General features: G+C 41.4%; 3 protein-coding genes and 1 long non-coding RNA gene across 4 annotated transcripts in view; all 4 read right to left on the bottom strand.

Moving 5' to 3' along the window:
- LOC109507486 (outer dense fiber protein 3-B-like) overlaps positions 1 to 4,242 on the bottom strand; it is an 8,959-nt gene extending 4,717 nt beyond the window's left edge. Inside the window, exons 1-4 of the mRNA XM_019856942.1 lie at positions 3,542 to 4,242; positions 1,128 to 1,242; positions 826 to 1,029; positions 633 to 740 (exon numbers count right to left, since the gene is read on the bottom strand). Coding sequence (XP_019712501.1) covers positions 633 to 740; positions 826 to 1,029; positions 1,128 to 1,239 — 424 coding nt within the window. The 5' untranslated portion in view covers positions 1,240 to 1,242; positions 3,542 to 4,242. The remainder of the gene's footprint in view (positions 1 to 632; positions 741 to 825; positions 1,030 to 1,127; positions 1,243 to 3,541) is intronic.
- Positions 4,243 to 4,938: 696 nt separating this feature from the next.
- LOC109507644 (protein tyrosine phosphatase domain-containing protein 1) lies at positions 4,939 to 11,400 on the bottom strand. Its single transcript, XM_019857245.1, has 12 exons — positions 10,770 to 11,400; positions 10,604 to 10,684; positions 10,403 to 10,521; positions 9,268 to 9,405; positions 8,919 to 9,190; positions 8,560 to 8,853; positions 7,268 to 7,471; positions 7,079 to 7,195; positions 6,910 to 7,011; positions 6,735 to 6,815; positions 5,889 to 5,999; positions 4,939 to 5,799 (listed from the first exon to the last, which is right to left on the bottom strand). The coding sequence occupies exons 1-12, from the start codon at positions 10,946 to 10,948 to the stop codon at positions 5,677 to 5,679; spliced, it is 1,821 nt and encodes a 606-aa protein (XP_019712804.1). The 5' UTR covers positions 10,949 to 11,400; the 3' UTR covers positions 4,939 to 5,676.
- An 824-nt stretch (positions 11,401 to 12,224) lies between these two features.
- On the bottom strand, positions 12,225 to 17,600 carry LOC109507643 (ADP-ribosylation factor 4-like). Its single transcript, XM_019857244.1, has 6 exons — positions 17,411 to 17,600; positions 16,814 to 16,894; positions 16,620 to 16,729; positions 14,509 to 14,580; positions 13,312 to 13,437; positions 12,225 to 13,219 (listed from the first exon to the last, which is right to left on the bottom strand). Exons 1-6 carry the CDS (start codon positions 17,475 to 17,477, stop codon positions 13,136 to 13,138), a joined length of 540 nt encoding a protein of 179 aa, XP_019712803.1. The 5' UTR covers positions 17,478 to 17,600; the 3' UTR covers positions 12,225 to 13,135.
- Positions 17,601 to 21,681: 4,081 nt separating this feature from the next.
- Positions 21,682 to 22,078, bottom strand: LOC109507542 (uncharacterized). The gene is made up of 2 exons (XR_002166482.1): positions 22,040 to 22,078; positions 21,682 to 21,968 (listed from the first exon to the last, which is right to left on the bottom strand). It is a non-coding gene; the product is annotated as an uncharacterized LOC109507542 (long non-coding RNA).
- Positions 22,079 to 22,209: the final 131 nt, after the last annotated feature.

The following is a 22,209-nucleotide window of genomic DNA, read 5'->3' on the forward strand; positions in this document are numbered from 1 at the left end:
ATATTCTACAGTGGTGCATGGAGATACAAATTCATAAATATACTGTCTGCCTGTGAGTTTTGTCACATTCTTGTCTGCATGTGTTGCTGCACCTTTGTGTTGCAATTAGCCAGTGCTTAAAGCGTTACAACACCACCACATAGATTCTATTCTTTAGCCAGTCTACAGTTTTGGTAAGAGTTGATTCAGTCATTTTAAATACATGCGGAATTGTTGTTGTTTTATGTTTGGATTGACAGTAAACCTCTACTGGGAGTGGATTTAAAGTGTTTGAATGTACTTTTGGGGAATTGTTGACTCTTGTTCGCGATGGCTTGTATTTTGATACAATACCATTCCTAAACGCACCGCTGTACGACTGGATCTTTGTGTTTCCGGCAGTAGGAAGGTTGGTGCTACTCACAGGTTAGTCTCAGTACTACGAGAGACATCAAGTTTGGGGTAGGAGACTAGCGAACGGCTGTAGAGATGCCGCTATTTGTGAGGCATGCTGTGATTACATCACACACTATTGGAAGTATAACAAAACACATCCCGATTTTAAAAATCAGAACGGATGGTAATGCATGTACCCTGCTGTAGACATTATATTTGCTCATTCCAGAAAAGGGAAATGTCAAGAAAAAACTTACCAGGAGTAGTCTGGTTGCTCTGTGCAACTTGTTTCCACCTCCCGGACAACGTATAAGAAGGAGAAGTGTGATAAGTGACCTTGTCTGAACTTTCAAGGTGGTAATGGTCTAAAAACAGCAAATGAAAATGTCATCATTCCCAAGAACATAGTTGTGCTGCGAAAAAAAAAAGAAAGACGTGTGTCATACTCACTGGGTGCAGGGACTTGGGCGCGCACTGCATCCTTGGGACGACTACCGAACGAAAATGCTGGTGTCCCATCCCGGCCATTTTTGGTGATATTGGAGGGGATGAGGTGTTTAGGTCCGGGTGAGGTTTCTTGCGTGCTTATGTCATAGTGGGCACGGAAGCTGAAACTGGGGGCTTTGTGTTTTGTCGGATCATGTAGTGTAGAACCTGGATGAAAAAAAAAAAAAAAAAAAAAGAATGCATATTCTGTGAGGATACCACAAACATTGTTTCTAGTATGGGGGGGGGGGGGAAAGGTATTCTACCTGTCAGTGAAGGCAAGGCATACTTTGGCCCTGGGCTGCTATAGAGGGCAGCTATGGGCCCTCGCGGTCTGTGGGGCCTCCATGATCCAACCCAAGGCTCTTCATCAGGCATTATCTGTAACAAATACCAACATTTTGTTTTCCATTCGATGGGCAGCGTGAAAACAACCAGCTGACCTCCACTTGTATGATTAGCCAATACTAACTGATTAGTCCGGGTATATCCTGGACTGGACACCAGTCACATACAGTGGATATAAAAGAAAAGTCGGCACACCGTTGGTCAAATACCAGGGTTTTGTGAAATAAAAAACAAGACGGAGATGAAGAATTTCACTACTTTTTGCCATCATCATGACCGTCATCCAGTACAATGCAAGAGAAAAAAAATTTAATTACTGAGGGTGTAAGCAAAAATAAATAATAGAAATAGCGGTAATGCCTCAAATCAACCCCAAATAAATTTGTGATATCCTAGCTGACTTTTTCTGACATACTATATATATATACACACCCCACCCCCCAACAAGAGCCTAAAGGTTTGGTGCAAACATTTGACTTGTTTCAAAATCTTTCCACCTTGACCAAGGTCCCTGATTCATCTGAAGAGATACAGCCCCATGGCATGATGCTGCCACCATGCTTCACTGTAGTTGTAGTGTTCCATCGGTCCTTGGTTTTATCCGATTTTGTGTTGATATTGCATGTGCTTGAATTCTGAACACAGCAGCGTCAGGGTATGCACACTTATACAACCACAACATTCGAGTTTGTTTGTTTGTTTGTTTGTTTTTTTATATGAAAGGTGAAAAACATTCAATTGAGTTGTATGCGTTACAGGTCACATCAATGATGGAAAGAGTTTTGAAATTAATCTTTTTATCTTTTTATTTTTCTAACACGAAACTCTGAAATTTTAACGGTTGCGTAGACGTTTGATATCCACTGTATCAACAGACAGGCCTTTGTGTACGATTTAGAACACAGGTGTCAAACTCATATTTACCACAGGTCACAGTTTTATATTTTCACATTATGACTTTGGAAATGATATAAATAAGGGCTGTCAAGGTCATTTTTGTCACAGGCCACATTGTAGTTAGTTTCCCTTGGAGGGCCCTTATGCAGTGATGTGTTGAATCACCTACTCATATTTTTACAAACACAGGCCATAACAAGGTGATGGATGATTGGTTTTGAAATCCAAATTCAAGAATAATGGGTTTTTTTCAACTATTGTTTACAATACTGTAAATAAAGGTTTTGACAACAAGGAATTGCTTTCAATATCTGAATGTTATTATTTATTACATATGACAATTTGACATTTTGGTACAGATTTTAGCACGCATCATGGAATCTGACATGTTTGGTTTGCTAATTCGGGCCACTTAAAATTATGTAGGGGGCAGATGTGGTCCCTGGGCCTTGAGGTTGACACCAAGTGACATGAATGTAAAATCGAAATTTTCATTATACATACAATTGCATTGATTGTCATTTATCTATCTACAGTGTTTATCTATCTATTCATCCATCCATGGATCTATATCTATGAATCCATCCATCTATAATATCCGAAAAAGACAAGAGAAATTGGGATGGATTTTCGGCCCAAATTAAAAAGAACAATTCTATTTAGCAAAACAGATGAAGTAGACAGTTTATTTGTTTTAGTGGGCCACAAAAAAGGTTGACATGTGATTTAAATGCATGTTTTTTCAGAATGTGGGAGGTTGTTGGAGTACCCAAGGAGCAGCAGAAGACACCCGCAAGCATGGGGAGAGCATGCAAACCCCGCACAGGAATATTTTAACCAAGAATCTCAGAACTGTGAGTCCACTGTGCTGGCTGACAGTATGACAGTCACCTGTAAATATTACACTAAAGCAACGCAACATTTAGCTGCGCCTGTAACTCAACCACAAAAATGTCTCCCAGGAAGAAATGGTTATTTTAGGGTTCTTTAAAGATTCGATATTTTTCTTAATGCAGTGGGGTGAATTCAAGATGTTGGTTGAAATAATTTACCTTTTGCAAATTCTAATCCTCTCTTTCTCTCTAGTCTTCATGTGGTCCGGATTTCAGCGCGCTCATTGAACTACAACACGAATTGTTTCGAGCCGGCCCACTTCACTATGACAATGTTGCCAGGGAGATGGCTGGACATGCTGAACATGTGTCCAAAACTCAAGCAAGTGACGGAATTTCTAACACTGAGCATGTCGTGAAAACATTTTGTAACTTTCGATCTTTGCAAATCCGAGTTTCCTGAACGATTCACACGATTGCAACACTTAACGCAATTCAAGCGTACGATTCATAGCATTTTTAATTTTTGTATTATCGTGCAGTATTAATTGGGTATTTTTTTTTTAGCTTGAAACCATTTTTTTTTTAATTGCACGACTGACCTGTCAGGTCGACCCTTGATTTTCTTGTCGAAGTTTCACGCGTTGGACAAAAAGGGCTATCCAGCATTTTAGCATATGACGCCGTCCCTGCGTCCCGGCTGGGAGATGACATAATTACAGCCTGAATGTGATGACGTGTCACCGGGCGGCCCATTTGTACTCGGGTGGCGTGTGCGAGAAACACAGTACACAAGTGCTTATGCACAAAACTGTTGTGTCGGTTTAACAGTGCGCGCGCTCGTCCGACGCTGATCAGAACCTCACCGTCGGTGACGTCACAGTTTCGAGTCGCCCAAACGCCTCTTTCAGAAGTCGCATTTCCTTTAAAAGTGACAAGAACGGAAATTTGGCATTTTGACAGATAAAGCAACCGTTCGCACGAAAAAGGTGGATCAAAAGTGTAATTGGAGAATGAAGCGGAAATAATAGCCAGACGGGTGCGCGTGCAGATGCATGCGCATGCGTGAATGATTTGCGTGAAGATGCCCCCCTCCACCCAAGAAGGTTTGGGGGAAATAATCGGTTGCGTTTCTCACTTAAAACCTAGAATATTGAATTGTGTTTAAATTTGGTCAAGATGTTAAGATTTACGTAAGTTATGACATTTTAAAGACTTCAAAAAGTAGGCAAAAATGACCCCTTCCGACTGATCAGTTTTTCAGAAAAGGAACGAGGCATCACATTTCCCTTAAATGTGGACGGAATTATAAAGATGAGATACCACAAGAAAGTATGATTTCACAAGCTGTGTAATAATATAATTAATACATTTATAATGATAAAAATTGGCAAAAGACAGGAGGCAGAGTTAGAGGTGGCTGAGTTTAAAGATGCTGAGATTCTCCTTAGGAGTGACAAGGATGGACAGGATCAGAAATGAGGTCATCAGAGGGACAACTCAGACAGGAAAGTTTGGAGAAAAAGTGAGAGAGGCCAGACTGAGATGGTTTGGACATGTACAGAGGAGGGACAGTGGATACATTGGTAGGAAAATGCTAGAGATGGAGCTACCAGGTAGGAGACAGAGAGGAAGGCCAAAGAGGAGATTCATGGATGCCGTGAGGGAAGACATGCAGGTAGTTGGAGTCAGAGTAGAGGATGCAGAGAACAGGGAAAGATGGAAAATAATGACTCGCTGTGGCAACCCCTGAAAAGGGACAAGCCGAAAGGAGAAGAAGAAGATAATGATAAAAATGCTGGCACTGTATCACCCTCTTTGGCATCCCCCAAAAATGTAATTAACTTTGATTACATGACCTCAAATATGATGAGATATGTCTGTATAAAAAAAGCAAGGTATCTTTCAAGAGTTATTGGGGGATGAAAGATGAGTTATCCTGTCGTGCTTCTGAGGACCATAACTATGTTTGGATTTCCACCGCTTCTATTTCTAGTTGTTGTTTGGATCCCCTTGGAAGCAATTTACCTCATATATTAGCATATTTTATGACAGTCACTTAACACATCTACACTCCGGTTGGTTGAGAAAAAGACAAAATCATTTTTCCAGCCATTTACCCTGTTTTCTCACTTGGTCTGCCTTGGTCAAATAACATGTAAGCATTTCAATAATAGTGGTGCAATCAGAGTTTTCCCCACCCTGATGTACATTCGTGCCTGTGATGTCATGGTGATCAGGTATATATAAAAATCTCGAAATAGTTATTAAAGAGAAGGTAATGTGTGAATGACTCAGAAAACAGTCATGGTTCAGTGTGACTTGTTTCAATGTTCTGTAATTGCTAAAAAAAAAATTTAAAAAAAGTGACAATGATCCATCATGCATAGAACGCCAACACGGCAAAATGGAGTTTGCACATTAATGGTTGACATGAGTTAGCCAAACGTTTACTACTCTACTGCAGTTTTGAAATCATCAAGATTTAAAAACTTAAGAATTTAAGGGAGTGCTCGGTTTACAGCAGAGCTCTGATCTATAAACTGGAACATGACATAGTCTCTAACTAATCTACGCTAACGCAATAGTTAAGTTTTAATTTTAAAAAAATTCTAGGCCGCAGACATATTACAATCAAATGAAAATCACCAAGTTTGTCAGTAACGGACCATGCACTCTTGTAACCACAATCGCCCAAGCTAGTTCTTTGACCCATTCATAGTAAAGAAAAAAAAAATCAAAGTGCAGCATTGCAGCTGCAGGCCCTCTGGATGTAACTGTTGTTGGGAAGCGTCTCCCTCAAATGGGCCCTCATGAGTTTTATTAAACTTGCAAGGTTTTGCATGTCCTCTTGAGGCCGCTGTTGAGTCAAAAAGACAAATAGCGATCTTGTGAGTGCTTTCCTCCCTAAGGAAGAAGAACAACGCAAACGCGCTGTTATCCCCTGACCTTTGTCAGTGCTCGGAGCAGACGCTTCAGCACTGCATCTTCTCTGTGTGGACACAGGCTGGTCACCGTGTTGACACAACGCAAGAGACAATAGATAGTGTTCCTCTGTGACTGAAAAGATAAGGATGATTACTTGAAATTGCTGGATTTGAAAATGCAGTAAAATCAGACATGAGTCCACTTCCTGGTGTTATCTCCACTCCAGGCACAATTTAACCATACAAAATTAAGGCATTTTTTTTCTTCCTCAATAATGTTCGCCAGCATGATCAGGAACAATTTGAGGATACACTGAATTTCCAGTTCCAAGTTCGACATTTACTTACTTTGTTATTGGCTCAAGTGCTAATGCTAGCACAGCTCTCGTCATAATAAAATAACATAAAATTAAAAAAAAAAAAAATCAGAAGAATCACCTGCAGGTTTCCTTAATAGTTGTGAATAAAATAGACTGATACAACACCACAGTTTACCATTTAACACATGATTTAGAATTGTTACAAGTAGCAGATGTGAAGATAAACATAAGCATTATAACCACCATATCCAAGAAAGAAACAACAAACTCGCTCCTTTGGATTCCTTAAAAGCTGTGAGAAGCGATGGGTTGACATAATTGAATGCTTTGTAGTGCGACGATCTCCACATTGCTTTTCTGTTGTGCATAAAGAATCCCAGTATTTCAGAACTGGGAGATCTCGCATCTCGAATGGATCTCCAACACTACTGGCCCTAAAGCAGAACTGATCTTTTGACCGACAGCTTTTAAGGGGATGAAAAAAAAATGAGTAGCTTGTCCATTGCTGTAGCATTAAACACGATTATCAATATGTTTTGGTACCTTACCTTCTTGAGTACACTAAGAGGCTTCCTGTTGCGTCCCACACAACTTAACCTTACTATATCCTCGGCACCAAGAACAGGCTCCTGTGTAAACATGGATCAAATATGATGGAATATTAAGTTGGATGAAATGTAAATCCTGACATAATTGTGTTTTGCTTGAAGTCTAATGACAGACTTTGAGCTTCTCAAGCCAGGTCCACAGCAGACACGTGAGAACCCGAGCATCCGTCTCTGTCACCAAAAGAGCCCAGCCACATTCGCTGCTGTTCAGCTCCTCCTGTTAGGGAGGTGAGTGACTGACTTTGGAAAATTGTTAGAAAAATGTGCCAATGTGGGATTTGCACCTGTAGAAGAGACGATCGCCTCAGAATGGTTTCTTCCGGTGGATCTTGGTCCGCCATTGCCTTAGCAATTGCACGAGCCACTGAGGTCGGGCGCACATTCTGTGTGCTCCTGGACAACTATTGCGGAATCATCATGAGTCAGAGAATTCATCACACATTTTACAATCCTAAATAGTCGGTCGATTTTACCTCCATGTTGGAGCTGTACTTGGATTGAGCCTTTTTGACCGTACACTTTAAGTTCCTAGCGGAGTTGTTGCTTGGTCGCATAAAGCGTGCATGCGAATGGTTCTTGGTGATCATTTGTGGTGAAAGTGTGGCAGTCTTGGAGCTCAGTGGTCTCAGGTCAGGTTCTATCACATCCCATGCACACCAGGGACTCATCTCCAGATCCTGCAGGACAAGATCAAATGAAATGACAAGAATTGAGTTCTTATTTGTTCAGATTTACAATTCATTTTTCCCAGAAGAAATGATGGAAAAGGAATCAATCTGTTCCAGAGGAACCTAGCGTCATCAAATGTACAGACAATATAAACCATCAATATTGGCGGGAACGCCATAAACTGAAGATTATTGTAACGTAAGCGATGAAAGTTTCTCACAGCTTTAGTGTACAGTCCTTAGTTATTGTAGACGGTGGTGTAATGTAACAAGCAATCGAGAAAGAGACCTTTGTTCCAATTTCTGACATTGCATTATTCTATTTTCTGAACTACCGTATTGGCCCGAATATAAGACGGGCCTGATTATAAGACGACCCCCTCTTTTCCAAGACTCAAGTTTGAAAAAAGACTTTTTGAACACCAAATTAATTTTTATGCAGAAAATAATTACAGTACATCTGAAACAAATGTTTATGACAATATATTTGAGAGAAAACGCATGTTATTTTGACTCATTCAAATCTAAAGTGCAATCACATTCGTAAATGAATGGCTTCTGGTTTTTGAAATGTAAATTACATCATAACTTCTCCTCAGCTGCCGGTTAACCTGGCCGATCTTCGACCCACTTTTCTCCAGATTGTCACGACGTTTCTCCATTTTTTGATATCTCTTTTATTATTTTCTTCTCTTTTCCTTCTTACCGCTATTTTTTATTTTTATTCTTAGTGGTAGGGGTTCACTTGGCCTGGGAGTCAAGTTCAGCATTCGCTTCATTGATATCTGGCGCTATCTAGCGTCGTAAATGGGTATAATGTCTCGACCCCGAATATAAGACGAGCCCCACTTTTTCAGTCCTATTTCAATGCAAAAAAACACCCGTCTTATATTCGGGCCAATACGGTATATCTACTGCTGAACTTTTTTTTTTTTAATCTTTGCCAGCAGTGGTGGATAAAGTAAAAAAAGAAGAGCCAAAGGAAACAGAAACCACTTGTTTTTCATCTTAAAAAGTTCACTGAACTGAAGTCCCTCTTGACAAGAAGTCAATTTGGACTCTGGATTTCTGAATGTGTGAAATTCAGATTCATTTACCACCATCTTGCAGAGGTCAGAGTCACTGTAGCTGCGCTTGTCCAGAAGCAAATCCCTCTTCCTCTCCATGAATCCCAGTTGCTCATCCCAGGAGGACACGGAGCCCGAGCCCACCCGTTTGATGTTGTGATGTTCCCTCAGTAAGGGCAGGAACTGTTTAGACACCAGGGTCTCCCTCACCACTCTGGTCAGGATCCTAAGTGCTGACCTCTTCTCCAGTTCGGCATTTACCTCCGGAGCTGCGGGTAGTCCCATCGCCAAGCAGGAGAGGTGCACACACAAGAGGTACACCACCTGATGAGATGGCAAGATCAATGACGCTGTACAGTTAGCGACACGGACGACCATCAAATCCTGACCTTTGGTATGTGTCTGAGCGTGCGGGCCTCTTGGCCGTGCAACAGAAGCGCCTGACGGTTGAGGTAGTGCTGCAGAGTGACGGGGGATCCGTGTCGCAGGCTGAGGTCTGGGTATTGCACCAGCTGTGTGCTTAGCAGCCGAGCGAAGTCGAACACCTGGCTGATCTGTGCTCGAGTTTGGATGGAGCGCGGCCTCTTGATGCGAACGTAATGGACAGCCTCGCTGGGAGTGATGCGCAAAGTGTAGATTAAGTAGCAGGCTATCAGGACACCTTTGGAGCAGTCACAGTACAACGTTTTGTATGGCGTACTGTCACGTTTGCTAGGAGACCACTGATGGAGCCCAAACCTGTTCTGCCAAGGCCTGCGTGGCAGTGCACAGCAACCCTGCCTTCCCCTACTGCGAAGGCCAGCACCTTTACTCCATCTATTATGTTGACCAAGGAAGACACGCAGAAGTCTGGCATCCCAAAGTTGTAAAAGTAAACTGCAAAATGAACAAACATGCACATTAAATATTTTGGATGATTTGATGAGAAACGTGCACTCACTGGCCTCAACACTAATGAAATTCAGTCCAGCAGCAGTACAAAAAAAAAAAAAACACTCCTGGAACTACAAATAGACATTTGTTGCTCTTGCACTCTTCTGGGAAGACTTTTCATAAGACTTTGAAGTTTGTTTGGGGGAATTTTGTTACCACAAAATTGGAAGCATAACATTGTCCAAAAACGATTACAAGTGCTCATGAACTTAACTCATGTGGAGTCAGCTGGACATCGGGTGTGTCTGGATTGCATCAAGTATTCCACAAAAAAGGGGTTCAAGTATTAAAAAGAAAAAAAAAACCCGAACCCAATCTTCTCAATCTTTATTAATAACTGTTCAGAACATTAGCGGTTCTTCAAAACCTGAACAAGATTGGTGACATGATCTTCTCTCTTGTCTTCCTGGTACTTCGCATATACCCCTCAGCGTGTGTCGTTGAGTAGCTGTATTGGCATTTGATTACTTGAGCACTAAAACTTTCTCTGTGCATTCAGGGCAATAAATAAAAAACATGTCTAAGGTTTTTCTGAAAATTTTTTTTTCTCATCGCCAACTTTTCTCTTCACGACAGGTTCTGAAAAATACATGACTAGGACTTCTTGAGGGGATATCTTTTCCTTGCACTTGGTGTCACTTCAGAATTACATTTTATTTAAAGCTCTCATGAGCCTGAGCTAAGGCAGCCCACATGGTTAACCCCCCCTCTGCTAAAAAAAAAAAAAAAAAAAAAAACTGCCCAGGGCATTGACACACACAAAAAAAGGTGGGGGCCGCCCTAATAGTAAACTTTGAAAAAACACACAAAATGCCCAGGGCAACGACACACGCACACAAAAACGTGGGAGCCGCCCTATTATTAAACTTCAATATCAGGTAGTGGGCTATGAAATATCCTATGGGCGGCAAACGTCCCTCGGCAAGTTTGAGTATCTCACTGTCATTCTCCATGAAGGTCTGCGGCGAGTACGTGAAGCCACTCTTGGGGTCCAAGGGGGGTCCGCAGTGAGCATGCTCGCCTGGCATTTGCATGTTTATGATGGATCTGATATTTAATCTAGGAAAGAAGTCACATATGAGAACACAATGCCACCGCCCACATTTGTTGTTTTACTTCAGACATAAACTCAAGGCAATACCGCTGGAATTGCTCAATGATGTTATACTTGTCAATCAAGATTTTGGAAGGTCGCGCCATGGCGATGATGTCATCAGTCACCCTGGGATTTCAGGGAAGAGTACATGGTATAAATAACCAAATGCCTTTTGCTCCTGATTGTTTAGGAGTCAATCATATAGTCCTACCATGATGAGAAAATGCCTCTGATGACCTGCTGGTTTGTTTTCCAACACTCTGGTCCTTCATAACGGCAGTCCACTCCCCCACAGGCAAGTAGACACAGGAGCTTGGGCGGGATTGCTTTTACCAGGTTCTCCCTGGCCTGGGAGTAAGCGGGTCGCGGAACTGGAACATGGGTCTGCATCCTACACCAGGGAGGTCTAACACTCCACACCCAATATCAGCCTGTCCGACACGACTAAGGGTCCAACTAGTTCAAGTTCACTCAACACTTACCTTCTGAAATATGTTGGACAGAGGCACTATAAGTTCCATTAATCGTATTTAGTCCAAACCCAGAGGCACAAAAAAATAAAAGTAAAACAATACACGAGTTGTTTAATACTGACCCACTCGGCAGCTTGCTGACAGGCAGACACAGAGCTGACCTATCTTTGCTAAAACAGATTAGCTTTAGCTGTCATGCTGTAAATGCGTTAGACCAATTAAATAGCGCTTATACATCCAAATGCAAACACTCAGTATCCATGTCCTAATCCCCCAAAGTCTCTTGTCTTGTTTCGTTTATGATGATATACTGTTCCTAGCAAAAATATTAGCCTCCCTTGAACTTTTTGATATTTTCCCACATTTCAAAAAAATATTAAAAAAAAAAAAAAGTTTTTTTTTGTTTTTGTGAAGAATCGACACCAAGTGGGACACAATCGTTAACCGTAACTACACTTATACAATGTCCTTTTTTTTTTGTGACAAATAAACTGAAAAGTAGGACATGAAACATTATTCACCCCCTTTTCTCTTCGGAAATTTCACAAGCTTTAAACATCTCTCAGAGCAATGTTCCATGAATCATATCGAAATGAACTGCAAACGTACTAAGACACCCGGCTGTTCCGCTAAACTTTTGGCCCAAACAAGGAGAGCACCGATCAAGAGGTGCAGCCAAGAGGGCCACGATCACTCTGGATGAACTGCTGAGATCCACAACTTAGGTGGTGAAACTATTCGTCGCACATTGTACAAATCTGGCCTTTATGGAAGAGTGGCACAAAGACAAAGTTTGCCATGAGGCACAGAGGAGGCACAACAGTCAAACAAGGTACTTTGGTCAAAATTGAACTTTTTGGGCAACATTTATTTGTACACATAGTTTGTTTGTTTTTTTTTGGTTTAAAAAAAAAGTGCACTTCACGATAAGTTTTCCAAGGCACTGTAACAGGAATAGCACAAAGAATAATTGTTGTGATTTTAATCTAATATTTTCATAATACAGTATTAGAAACCGCTCAGTGGGATGCATTGCAGTAAATTATGAATGACAGTTATACACAAAGAAACAAACCCTTTTGTAATAGTATGAATCAAAAATTAGCATTAATATGGATTGGCTTGTATTAAAGACTCCAGATAAATGCATGTTTTCTTGGAATTGAATTTGGTAACAGGAGAACTCAAATATATATTTTTAAAATCTTTATTGTGAACTTATTTGTAATACACTTTAAAGCAAATTCTTGTTATAAACAATCACAAATTTTAGGTTCTGCAAGCGAATGCCGGAGTGCACACCCCCACCAATTGTTTTTTCCAAGATGGAGCAAACAATGAAGTATATAGGCGTATAAAATTGTTCTCAATATTAAGCATTTGCTAGCAAACATTCCAAGCAAAACAAAAAACCTACTTATATGTCATCGAAACAATTTTAGCAATGACGAGACAATGAATCTTCTCTCAAACAATTGCTCGATGGGACAATTGTGTTAGTCTTGACAAATGCAAGTGCAGACTTTTGGTTGTTACATGCATTGAGGAAAACTGTTTGCAATGAAGCAGCACGTACAGAAAAATTGTAAAAAAAAAAGAAAAAAAAAGAAAAAGAAAGAAAAAAGTCTTTTGTCTTTAAAGTCAAAAAAAGCATCTTAAGAGAGCGTGAGCGTTAAGCATGAAATAAAAAGAGAGTCTAGAAGGCACAATGTTGCTTTTTAGATCCATTCACCGGAAGGCTAAGTGGTAGAAAAACACTTCAAAAGATAAATCACAGCAATGCGGGTCCGTATCCGTTGACGAGAACCTCACAAAACCCAACCTCACGCTACCAGACTGGAATTACTCAAGTGGTCAAACTGCATCGTTTTCATGATGACTCTCATAGATTGGTCATACAATGGAATGAAAGTAGAATGACAACCCCCGCCCCACCCCACACTTTCTCTGTCAAAAAAAAAAAACAAAACAAAAAAAAAAACAAAACAAAACAAAAAAAAAAAAAAACCATACTGGCCACCAGCCATGTGTTCCGCAGCTGCAGGGCCAAACGTTGAAAGTCCGTGTGAAAGTTCACGCTTTCATCTGCCCGGATGATTGGCACCTATTTGCACAGCTCCGCGGACAGCCAGTCGAGTCCTTCGTACAAGCCGGTGCCCTGGGTGGCGCAGGTCGCCTGAATGTGCCACTGCAAACAGCAGGCGAGACGATGACACGGGAGCGTACGCAACCAGCCGACGCTTTTTTCCCCACAGACAAGGGCATTCAGAGGCGACTTACTTCTTTGTTCCGCATCCTGTTGAGACCAAGGTTGTCTGTGAGCTCGCTGATTGTAAGGGCGTTGGGGAGGTCCTGCTTGTTGGCAAACACCAGCAACACGGCATCTTTCAACTCTTGCTCACCCAACTGCAAGCACATACACCAAAGACTTCAACCCCATGTGTCTGAATATAATCAAATACGCTTGTCGGTGAAGCACGGTGCAAGTTGCTTCTGGAATAGGCTCACTTGTCTTTAGTGATGACATAACTTTTGATGAGTGCAGCAGAATGAATGTTGCAGTTTACAAAACCCATTTTGTTTGGCAATTAACAGAAAAATGCACAAAAAAAAAAACAAAGTAGATATATTGAAGACATGTTTACCTCTCAAAGAAACCTCCAGAAGCAAACAATGAAAAGAGGCTGCGGGAAGGGCCTGAAAAAGCATTTGAAATGACGAACGCAACAGTCTGGAGAAGTCAATGGGTCACAGGCTTGATGCAGTTATTACAAGTAAGAGTGATGTCACCAAGCATTACAAGTTATTCACTTCAAGTGAATTTAATAATATCTGTTCCAATGCTTTTCTCACTTCAAGTCGGTGCCTTCAAACAAAAGGTGCTCTGCCCTGAGTTGTTTCACTTGTCCAGATGTAGATACCATGAAATAAGAGCTGGAGTTCTGAACTTCTGTTTCAGATTCAGCTTTCCATCTCAAACCCAAAAGTATCCAACAAAAACTAAACTTTTGGAGGGCACTCTATGTGAAAATCTTACTATTAAGGGACTGTAGCCAAACTGTGCAAACAACTTTGCAATTGAAACTCAGCCAATAAAACCTGATGACAAAAGATGTCTGCCAATCCCTGCCTACCACCCACTCCTTCCTCCTTGACACCCACGCATGGAATTAAAAATGAAAGGCATTTTCGCTGTAATTAGAGAAAGTTTTTATTAGGTTGTAAACATAAAATGTAGTTTCGATAAGTTGTGTTTTTTTAAAACACTGTTTTAGTTCATTTCTGAAAATATGTGTGGATGTGTAATCATAACCTTGGTCCCGCCACATTTCAACTAGTGTACGGAACAGAACTCAATGTCCTGCAACCTCACTGACGGAACGTAGCCAAATTCAATCCAAAGATAATGCTCCATTTTGATAGTCAGAGAGGTATTATTCCCATTTCGGCATGTTTCTCGGCACCAATAATACGTACCATCTTTGAGAGCTCGTCTGCAGCCTCTGCCACTCTTTCTCGGTCGTTGCTGTCCACGACAAAGATGAGTCCCTGCAAGACGAAAGCAAAATGGATGACCTTTTTGTATATGACTCTACAGCGGTGGTGGCCAACCCGCAGCTCGCGAGCCGCATGCGGCTCTTTGGCTGGTTCCATGCGGCCCCAGGGCTTTCACATGACAAGCGTAGAAAACTCCTCGTCGGTGGCGCTGCCATTGAAACAACGGCACGAAGTGCAGCAGAATTTACGATGTCAACCCTTATCATTAATCCAGTTACTTGACTGACATACAGGGCAACCAGTCAGATGACAACTGAATTTTGACCTTTAGGTCACCGCTCATGCGTGAACAAGGGCGCTAAGCTCGTCAGTGAATTACCTCTGATTTTAAGGCAGTGATGCCCAATACGTTGATCGCGATCGACTGGGGGCTGATTTCTTGTCACACTGCCATACAGACCAGCTTTGTCTAAAGCTTGTGAAATTGTTGTCAAATACACAAGAGCAAAGACCAACTAGCCACAGCCATAAAATCTTGTAAATCCTTCAACGTTGCCTTTGGTGTCTTGGTAGCATCTGTGATCAATGTCCTTCCTCCTGGCTAGGTGAGGTGTTGGTGGTGCCATAAGCGTTCCACTTCTTAATGATGCTCTGAACGGTACTTAGAAGGATAGACAAAGCCCTTTGAAATCTTTTTGTAACCTTCAACTAACTTGTGCCTTTTAACAATTTTATCCTGGGGTTCCTTTGAATGTGCTTCTTCCAATCATGTTGAATGAATCCTTTCACCACCATGTTCTACGAGTGGTGAAATTTTCCAAGAAAAAAAAAAGGTTTATTCAAAAGCAGGGGTGTCAAAGTCTCGAGGACCGCTTTCCTGCATGTTTTCCCATCTCTCCCTGCTGCAGCACACCTGAATTCAAATGATGAGCTCATCAGCAAGCTCTCTAGGAACCCGATTGCAACTCGGGAAAACATGCGATTAAAGCGGTCCTTGAAGACCGGAGTTTGGCAACCCTGTTCTAGAGTAATCAAAACCCTGCAATTCATTTCAAGTGGGGTGCACTTGGCCCGGTGTTTGATCTGGAAGTTGATTGGTTGCCGCAGAGTAAGTTTGTAAGGGTCTCCACGAGGGGGCTGATCACTTAGCCTAATCAGGTATTTGATTTACTAATTCTTAATAATTATTATGCGCACAGAGTTGAAATAAGTTTGATTTAATTTGTTGTAAATTCCAAGGTGTAAGGTGACAAAAGGTCAAGCGTTTCACAGGGTGTGATGATTTTCTATACACATCGTAATACAAATTGGTTTTGACAGATTGGAAAGAGTCTGTGACTTTTGGTGTTACATTACTTGACATGTGTATCCCTACTGCGTTTATGTATGAATAGTCGTTATTTGATGGAACATTTCATGCTAATTTCCTGCTTGCTGGTCAATACGATTTTACAGAGACTTGATTATTAACTCATTCAGTCCCAGCCATTTTCAGACCCATTAAAAAAAAAAAAAAAAAAAAAATCCTTTAAAACTCATTCAGTAACACCCATTTTCAGACCCGTATAAATTTTTTTAAAAAAATGACTTTCAGTCTTGGAAAAAAAAAAACTCGGAAAAAAGAAAACCTAAGTACATGGGATTGAATGTGTGAAGTCTGAAAATACATAAATATGTCTTTGGGAGTGAATGAGTTCACACACTGACAATGTTTTTTTTTTTGGAACACAGCATGTCTTGCATTTAAATATAGAATGCTACAATGTGTGTAAAAAACGGTTTAGTTTGACAACAAACTCTAGCTGGGGCACCATTAAGCGGTTTGAAACACGCAGGCAAAATCAGACGCTTGCTGTGCAAGTATCATGTTAAATTCAGGGTACTTTAACAACATCGGGAACTTGCATACACACCATGCCATTTAACATGTTTATCAGTTTGACAATATCGTTTTTAAGAACAAGATAAGCCAAAATCAAACCCACAATTAAATTTCAATGAATTACCCAGCCCTATGTGCAGGTGTGTGTAATACCGGCTGCTACTTAGATTTTCCATTTCACTTATGACCCCCACCAAATTCCTCATACCTGTGTGTTCTGGAAGTAATGTCGCCACAGGGGTCTGATCTTGTCCTGGCCACCCACATCCCATACGGTGAAACTGATGTTCCTATATTCCACCGTCTCCACATTGAAACCTGATCACGAGGAGAGAATGTAACCGCAGACCTTAGCACAAAATGACGCACTGATATGACAGCTCATTAAAGATGTCTTTTTACCTATAGTTGGGATGGTAGTTACGATCTCACCAAGCTTCAGCTTGTATAGAATGGTAGTTTTTCCAGCAGCATCCAGACCAACTATGGGAGAACGTTGTGAAATGACACAAGTTACGACATCTGGATGACGACAACATATTTGTTGTTACATAATAGAGCAAGTCGAGCTAACAGAATGTGCCGGTTGGTTTCAAGTAACAGGAAAGATTCATTTGCTAAAATCGCATAAATTAGGCGATCCAGAAGAACGAGAACGACGAATGTCTGGAGAAAAATAGCTAAAGTTGGACAGGTAGTGTGAAAAAAAAAGTTGGGGGAAAAACTACATTCAAAATTGATGGATTATCAAGATTGCGTCAAATTATCCTCGAGAAAGCCAAAAAACGCCTTCGAAAATGAACTATACTTACAAAGCGATTCTACTGTCATTTTTTTCACTTTTTACAACACCGTAGTAAACCCCCATGGTTTATCTTTTAATACGACCACCTGTTTGCATTTCTGAACGTAAACATTTGCAAATTTCTAGTAGAACTTCTCTGAGACTAGCTTAGCGTGTGGCTAAACTCAACCAAGCCCTTTTTTTTTTAAACTCACCCATTAAAATCCTCATTTGTTTTTTGCCAAACAGTCGACCAAAGATTGTAGATATGGTCAGCCCCATGACTGCTGAATGATGTTTGATTGCTTCGCGAAGACCCTTCGACAGAGGTAAACGTGTCAGAAATGCTCGGGTTTCTTCTTCCCAAGACTCCGGACCAACTGCCACGTCCGGGACAACGTGGAACGCGTGATGTCATCCTCCGCTATGGGGTTTATTTGCGGCTGGCAAACTATCTTAAAATAGCAATACCGCCACCAACCGGACTGGAGTGTGACATGGGCAAAAGTGCAGAAAATAAAAAGAAAAGCAAAACATACAAAAGATAGAGAAAAAAAAAACAGAAACCATATCACACTACATTCTGTGAGGAAGCGAATTACGTTGACAAACCTGATGAATGGGATGTGAAAAAAAGTTTCCTTGACTTCAATGTGTTACAATAAACAATGCTTGGAAGACTTAAAATTACATTTCTATGTCTTGTGTAAGAAGGAGAAGCTTGTTGTACAGTGTACACGTAACGGTGTACACCGTACAAAAAAAACTGAATCATTTGCGCATGCGTCCAAATCAAGTTAAATAAAATGTGGCTTCCAAACGAACGAGCGGTCAATCAAATTATATGATAGTACAAAAGTGTAAGCCAAACTGTACAGTGTACGCCTTGAAGCTGATCCCTGCATTGTTTAAACACACACTTCGCACCACACCTCCACAGATACCACAAGGACGTAACAACATCATTTGGATTGAAAACAAAAAAGGCCTAAATAGAGCCACAAACTATCTGAAACCTCTTTGTAAAAAAGACACTAAGGATCGAGGGATTTTAAAGCAACGGTCCTCAGCAAGGTTGGACCGAGATCTTGCATTCAGAGGATGGGACAAAAAGGAGGAACAGAAGTCTGCTGAAGACTATTGAGGACAGTGAGAAACATTCTGAAGTTAGAGCTTCCAAAACAAGATTGAAATCAACGGCAGGCAACTTTTCAAGTGACTTAAAAAGAGAGGTACAAAACCTACTTAGCCCTAAGGTGACATGGAAGAAAAAAACATTCTCGTTGCCTTGCAAAAATTTTTTTTTTCAAGGGAACGTTTTTTTTAAATGCAAGTTTATGTACTTCAGTTTGGCTACTGTAGCATCTAATGCAAAGTTGTTTGAGAGACGCCAGGAGGTTGGAGGTGGCAAGGATAATGGAGGAGGACTTGTAACGCTTCAGATGTAATTTGCTTTTTTGGAAAGCGTGCTTAATGTCAATAACAAGCCCATTTCAAAGTAAAATTCAATTAAACTCGACCATGGGTGAAAATGCGCCACCTGTGTTGCTTTCATTTACCCGGAAAATGACCCGGAAGCACATAGTCACATTAAAAAAAAAAAAGAGCTTCTTTGCAAAAAATAAAAATAAAAAAACAAAACTGCGTTATCTCGTTGTCTTTGGTATGGAGCGCAAATCTTTGCGTTTTGCAAGGGAATACAAACTTTTTTTTTAATTGTTACCTTATGTTACCTTATCGGCTATTAAAAAAAAAAAAAAACACCTGACAGACTTATTCAAAATGTTTAATGCAATTTTTTTTCCAAAAATCGAACTTATATGTATTGTTAACATGTTGTAAGTTATATATATATATAGATAAGTCAGACGCATCACAGGTAGTTAATAATGTGTATCAAATCGATTATGTTGTATAGCTCCTTGAAACCCGAAGTGCGGTACATTTTCAACAAAGTTGCATCTTAAAATCAATAAAACCAGACAACAAACAACGACAACCAAAAACAACTACACAAATTAGAAAATTAGCACCCCCAAAAAATTAATAAAAATACAAATAAAAAGATTGCGAAGAACAAGGTTGAGACACATGACTGAGCACAGGGGACCAGAGTGACCCAGCTTCCAGCCACAGAGACTCCACCACAGGGGCCATTCCAACCCAGGCAGACGGAGGAATTTATTGTGCACCTTGGTGGTCACCTGAGGTCTTTCTGGAATGGAACGACCTCATCTGCGTTGCCGTGATCTTTGTGAGAAGGTGCCAATTGTGTAGCATACAAACCATTTGAGTTGCATTGACATGACTGTAGCCTAGTCTCCATAAATTACAGTGCCAAAATGAAAAAAAAATCTCATTGAGGATTTAATTAATTTAATTAACTCAGACGTGCCTGTGGTTGCCTGTGCTGTGTGCATGCAGCCGTGCGGCCAACTATATTTTAATGACATAAGCACAGCTGCAGATAATAAATGCCTTGACTCCAGATGATGCGATACAGCAGGAGTGGCCAACCCGCGGCTTGCGAGCCGCATGCGGCTCTTTCGCTGGTTCAATGCGGCTCCCGGGCTTTCACACGACAAGTGGAGAACACGCCTCGCAGGTGGCAATGCCATTCAAACAACAGCGCTAAATACACAGAACATCCTACGTCAGCCTATCATCAATCCCGTTACTTGATTGACATAGAGGGCAGCCAATCAGATGACTGAATCACCGCTCATGCGCAAACAAACTCATGCGCTAAGCTAATCAGCGAATTACCTCTGGCAGGGGTGCCCAATACAATCGCAATCGACCAGGAGCCAGTGGACTGGTCCCAAGTCGACCGCAAGGGGTGGGAGGAGGAAATGGGGCGGCGGCGGGTGGGGGGTTTCGTTCATGTTCAGGCCGTTCTGGCTGTTGCTCATCATGGCGTGCGTGCATATGTGCGCGAGTGCATGTTTGGGCACCCGCGTGCGTGCGTTCGTGTGCGCGCGAGGACGGGATGCCCGTGTGTATGTGGCTCTTGGCAACACAGTAAAAGAATGGCTCTTCGTCTCTGACTGGTTGGCCACCCCTGCTATACTGTACAGCACAGGTGTCGAAGTCCGGTCCTCGAGGGCCGGTGTCCTGCATGTTTTCCGTAGATGTGTGTGGGTGTGTGTGTGCGAGACAAACAGCAGCCAAAAAGAGTCCATATACACTAGCCTGATCAATCCTACAAAGCCTGATCTTTCCTACAAAGGTAAAAGTTGCTTTTTGTTTTTGTTTTGTTTTTCGGTCGCAGTTATCCACATCAAGAAAATTGTGAAAGTCACGAACAGCTATATGCTCTCTCTCCCCAGCAGCTGTGTGCTTCTCTAATCTCGATCCATCCATCCATTTTCTGATCCTGCTTCCCTCAGCCCTCTAGATTCCTATTCTTTGCTCGTGCCCTTGGTGAATTGCACACGAAGCAAACTCTGAATGAGAATAATGACGATCAAAGATATAGCGCAACAGCTCTGATCACAAGCTGCAATTGCAGACTGCTGAGCGCTCACAACTTCCGCTGACGTAGTCACGCGCCACCGTAGGTTAAAGATTTACCTGCTTTATTTTATTTTATTTTAGAATCTTTCTTTGGGAAAATGAGACTGATAGGATGATTAGGGTGCAGTGTGCATTAACACAAAACATATATTACTAAAATGTCCAAACACACACAATTTTTTTTTTTCTCCTCAACACCTTTCGGATCTAATTGGGACGAGTCCTATATCTGCCGGTAGATCAGGATCGACGTAATGGGCACCCCTGTCATAATGAATAAAATTAATTACATGACAAGCAATATTTTCCGGGTACTCAGGTTACCTCCCACATTCCAAAAACATGCATGACAGGTTAATGGAACACTCTAAATTGTCCCTAGGTGTGAGTGTGAGTGTGAGCGTGGATGGTTGTTCGTCTCTCTGTGTGCCCTGCAATTGGCTGGCAACCGGTTTAGGGTGTCCCCGCCCGCTGCCCGAAGACAGCTGGGATAGGCTCCAGCACCCCCCTGTGACCCTTGTGAGGACAAAAAGCGGATCGGAAAATGGATGGATGGAACATATATTTTTCTTTTTGTCTTTGTTTTCTTCTTTTTTTTTCATCAAATGTGGAAAGAAATTTAATCGTGGTTAGAATTGTGATCATGCATTGTCAAGCATTGTTGTGTCTTCAGTATTATAATGAATGAAATTAATTTCATTACAAGCAGTTTTCTCGAGGTACTCCGGTTTCTTCCGACATTCCAAAAACATGCATGGCAGGTTGATTGAGCACTCTAAATTGTCCCTCGGTATGATTGTGAGCGCGAATGGTTGTTTGTCTATTTGTGCCCTGCTATTGGTTGGCAACCGCGACCCTCGTGAGGATAAGCGGATTCGAACATGGATGAATGAATGAACATTTCGAAGCGACAGTCTTACCAAATTTCTAATGGAGCGTAACAGGGATAAAAAGGACAAACATGTTTTGATGCAGATAGATTCCTTTATTGAACAGAGAGATGCTCTTTGACATTGCCAATGTGTTGTCAATCACAGGTGAGTGTTGTGAGAAAAAGAGAAATTTGTAGTCAACCCATCAACAAATAAAGACACCGCAAAGGTTTGATGCTGTCTCAGTGAGTCATCATGATTAGCAAACTCCATTGTGATAGAAGACAGCACGGTAAGATGAGTGGTTAGTGGTGGGTGCGGTGCACGTCCTTGATGCAAACATATACGTTGGTGTCTGTGCAGGCGTCGGTGTCCCAAAGTCCATCTTTTAGAAAAAAAATGTGTAAGCATCAGAGTACTATGTTCTGAACAATTTTGATGACTGATTTCACTTACCATCCTCAGCAATAACCACACAGTCACCAACACATGGCAGGTTGATTGAGCACTCTAAATTGTCCCTCGGTATGATTGTGAGCGCGAATGGTTGTTTGTCTATTTGTGCCCTGCTATTGGTTGGCAACCGCGACCCTCGTGAGGATAAGCGGATTCGAACATGGATGAAT

Source organism: Hippocampus comes, unplaced genomic scaffold (assembly GCF_001891065.2).
Source record: "Hippocampus comes isolate QL1 unplaced genomic scaffold, H_comes_QL1_v1.1 scaffold186, whole genome shotgun sequence".
NCBI classification, from domain to species: Eukaryota; Metazoa; Chordata; class Actinopteri; order Syngnathiformes; family Syngnathidae; genus Hippocampus; species Hippocampus comes.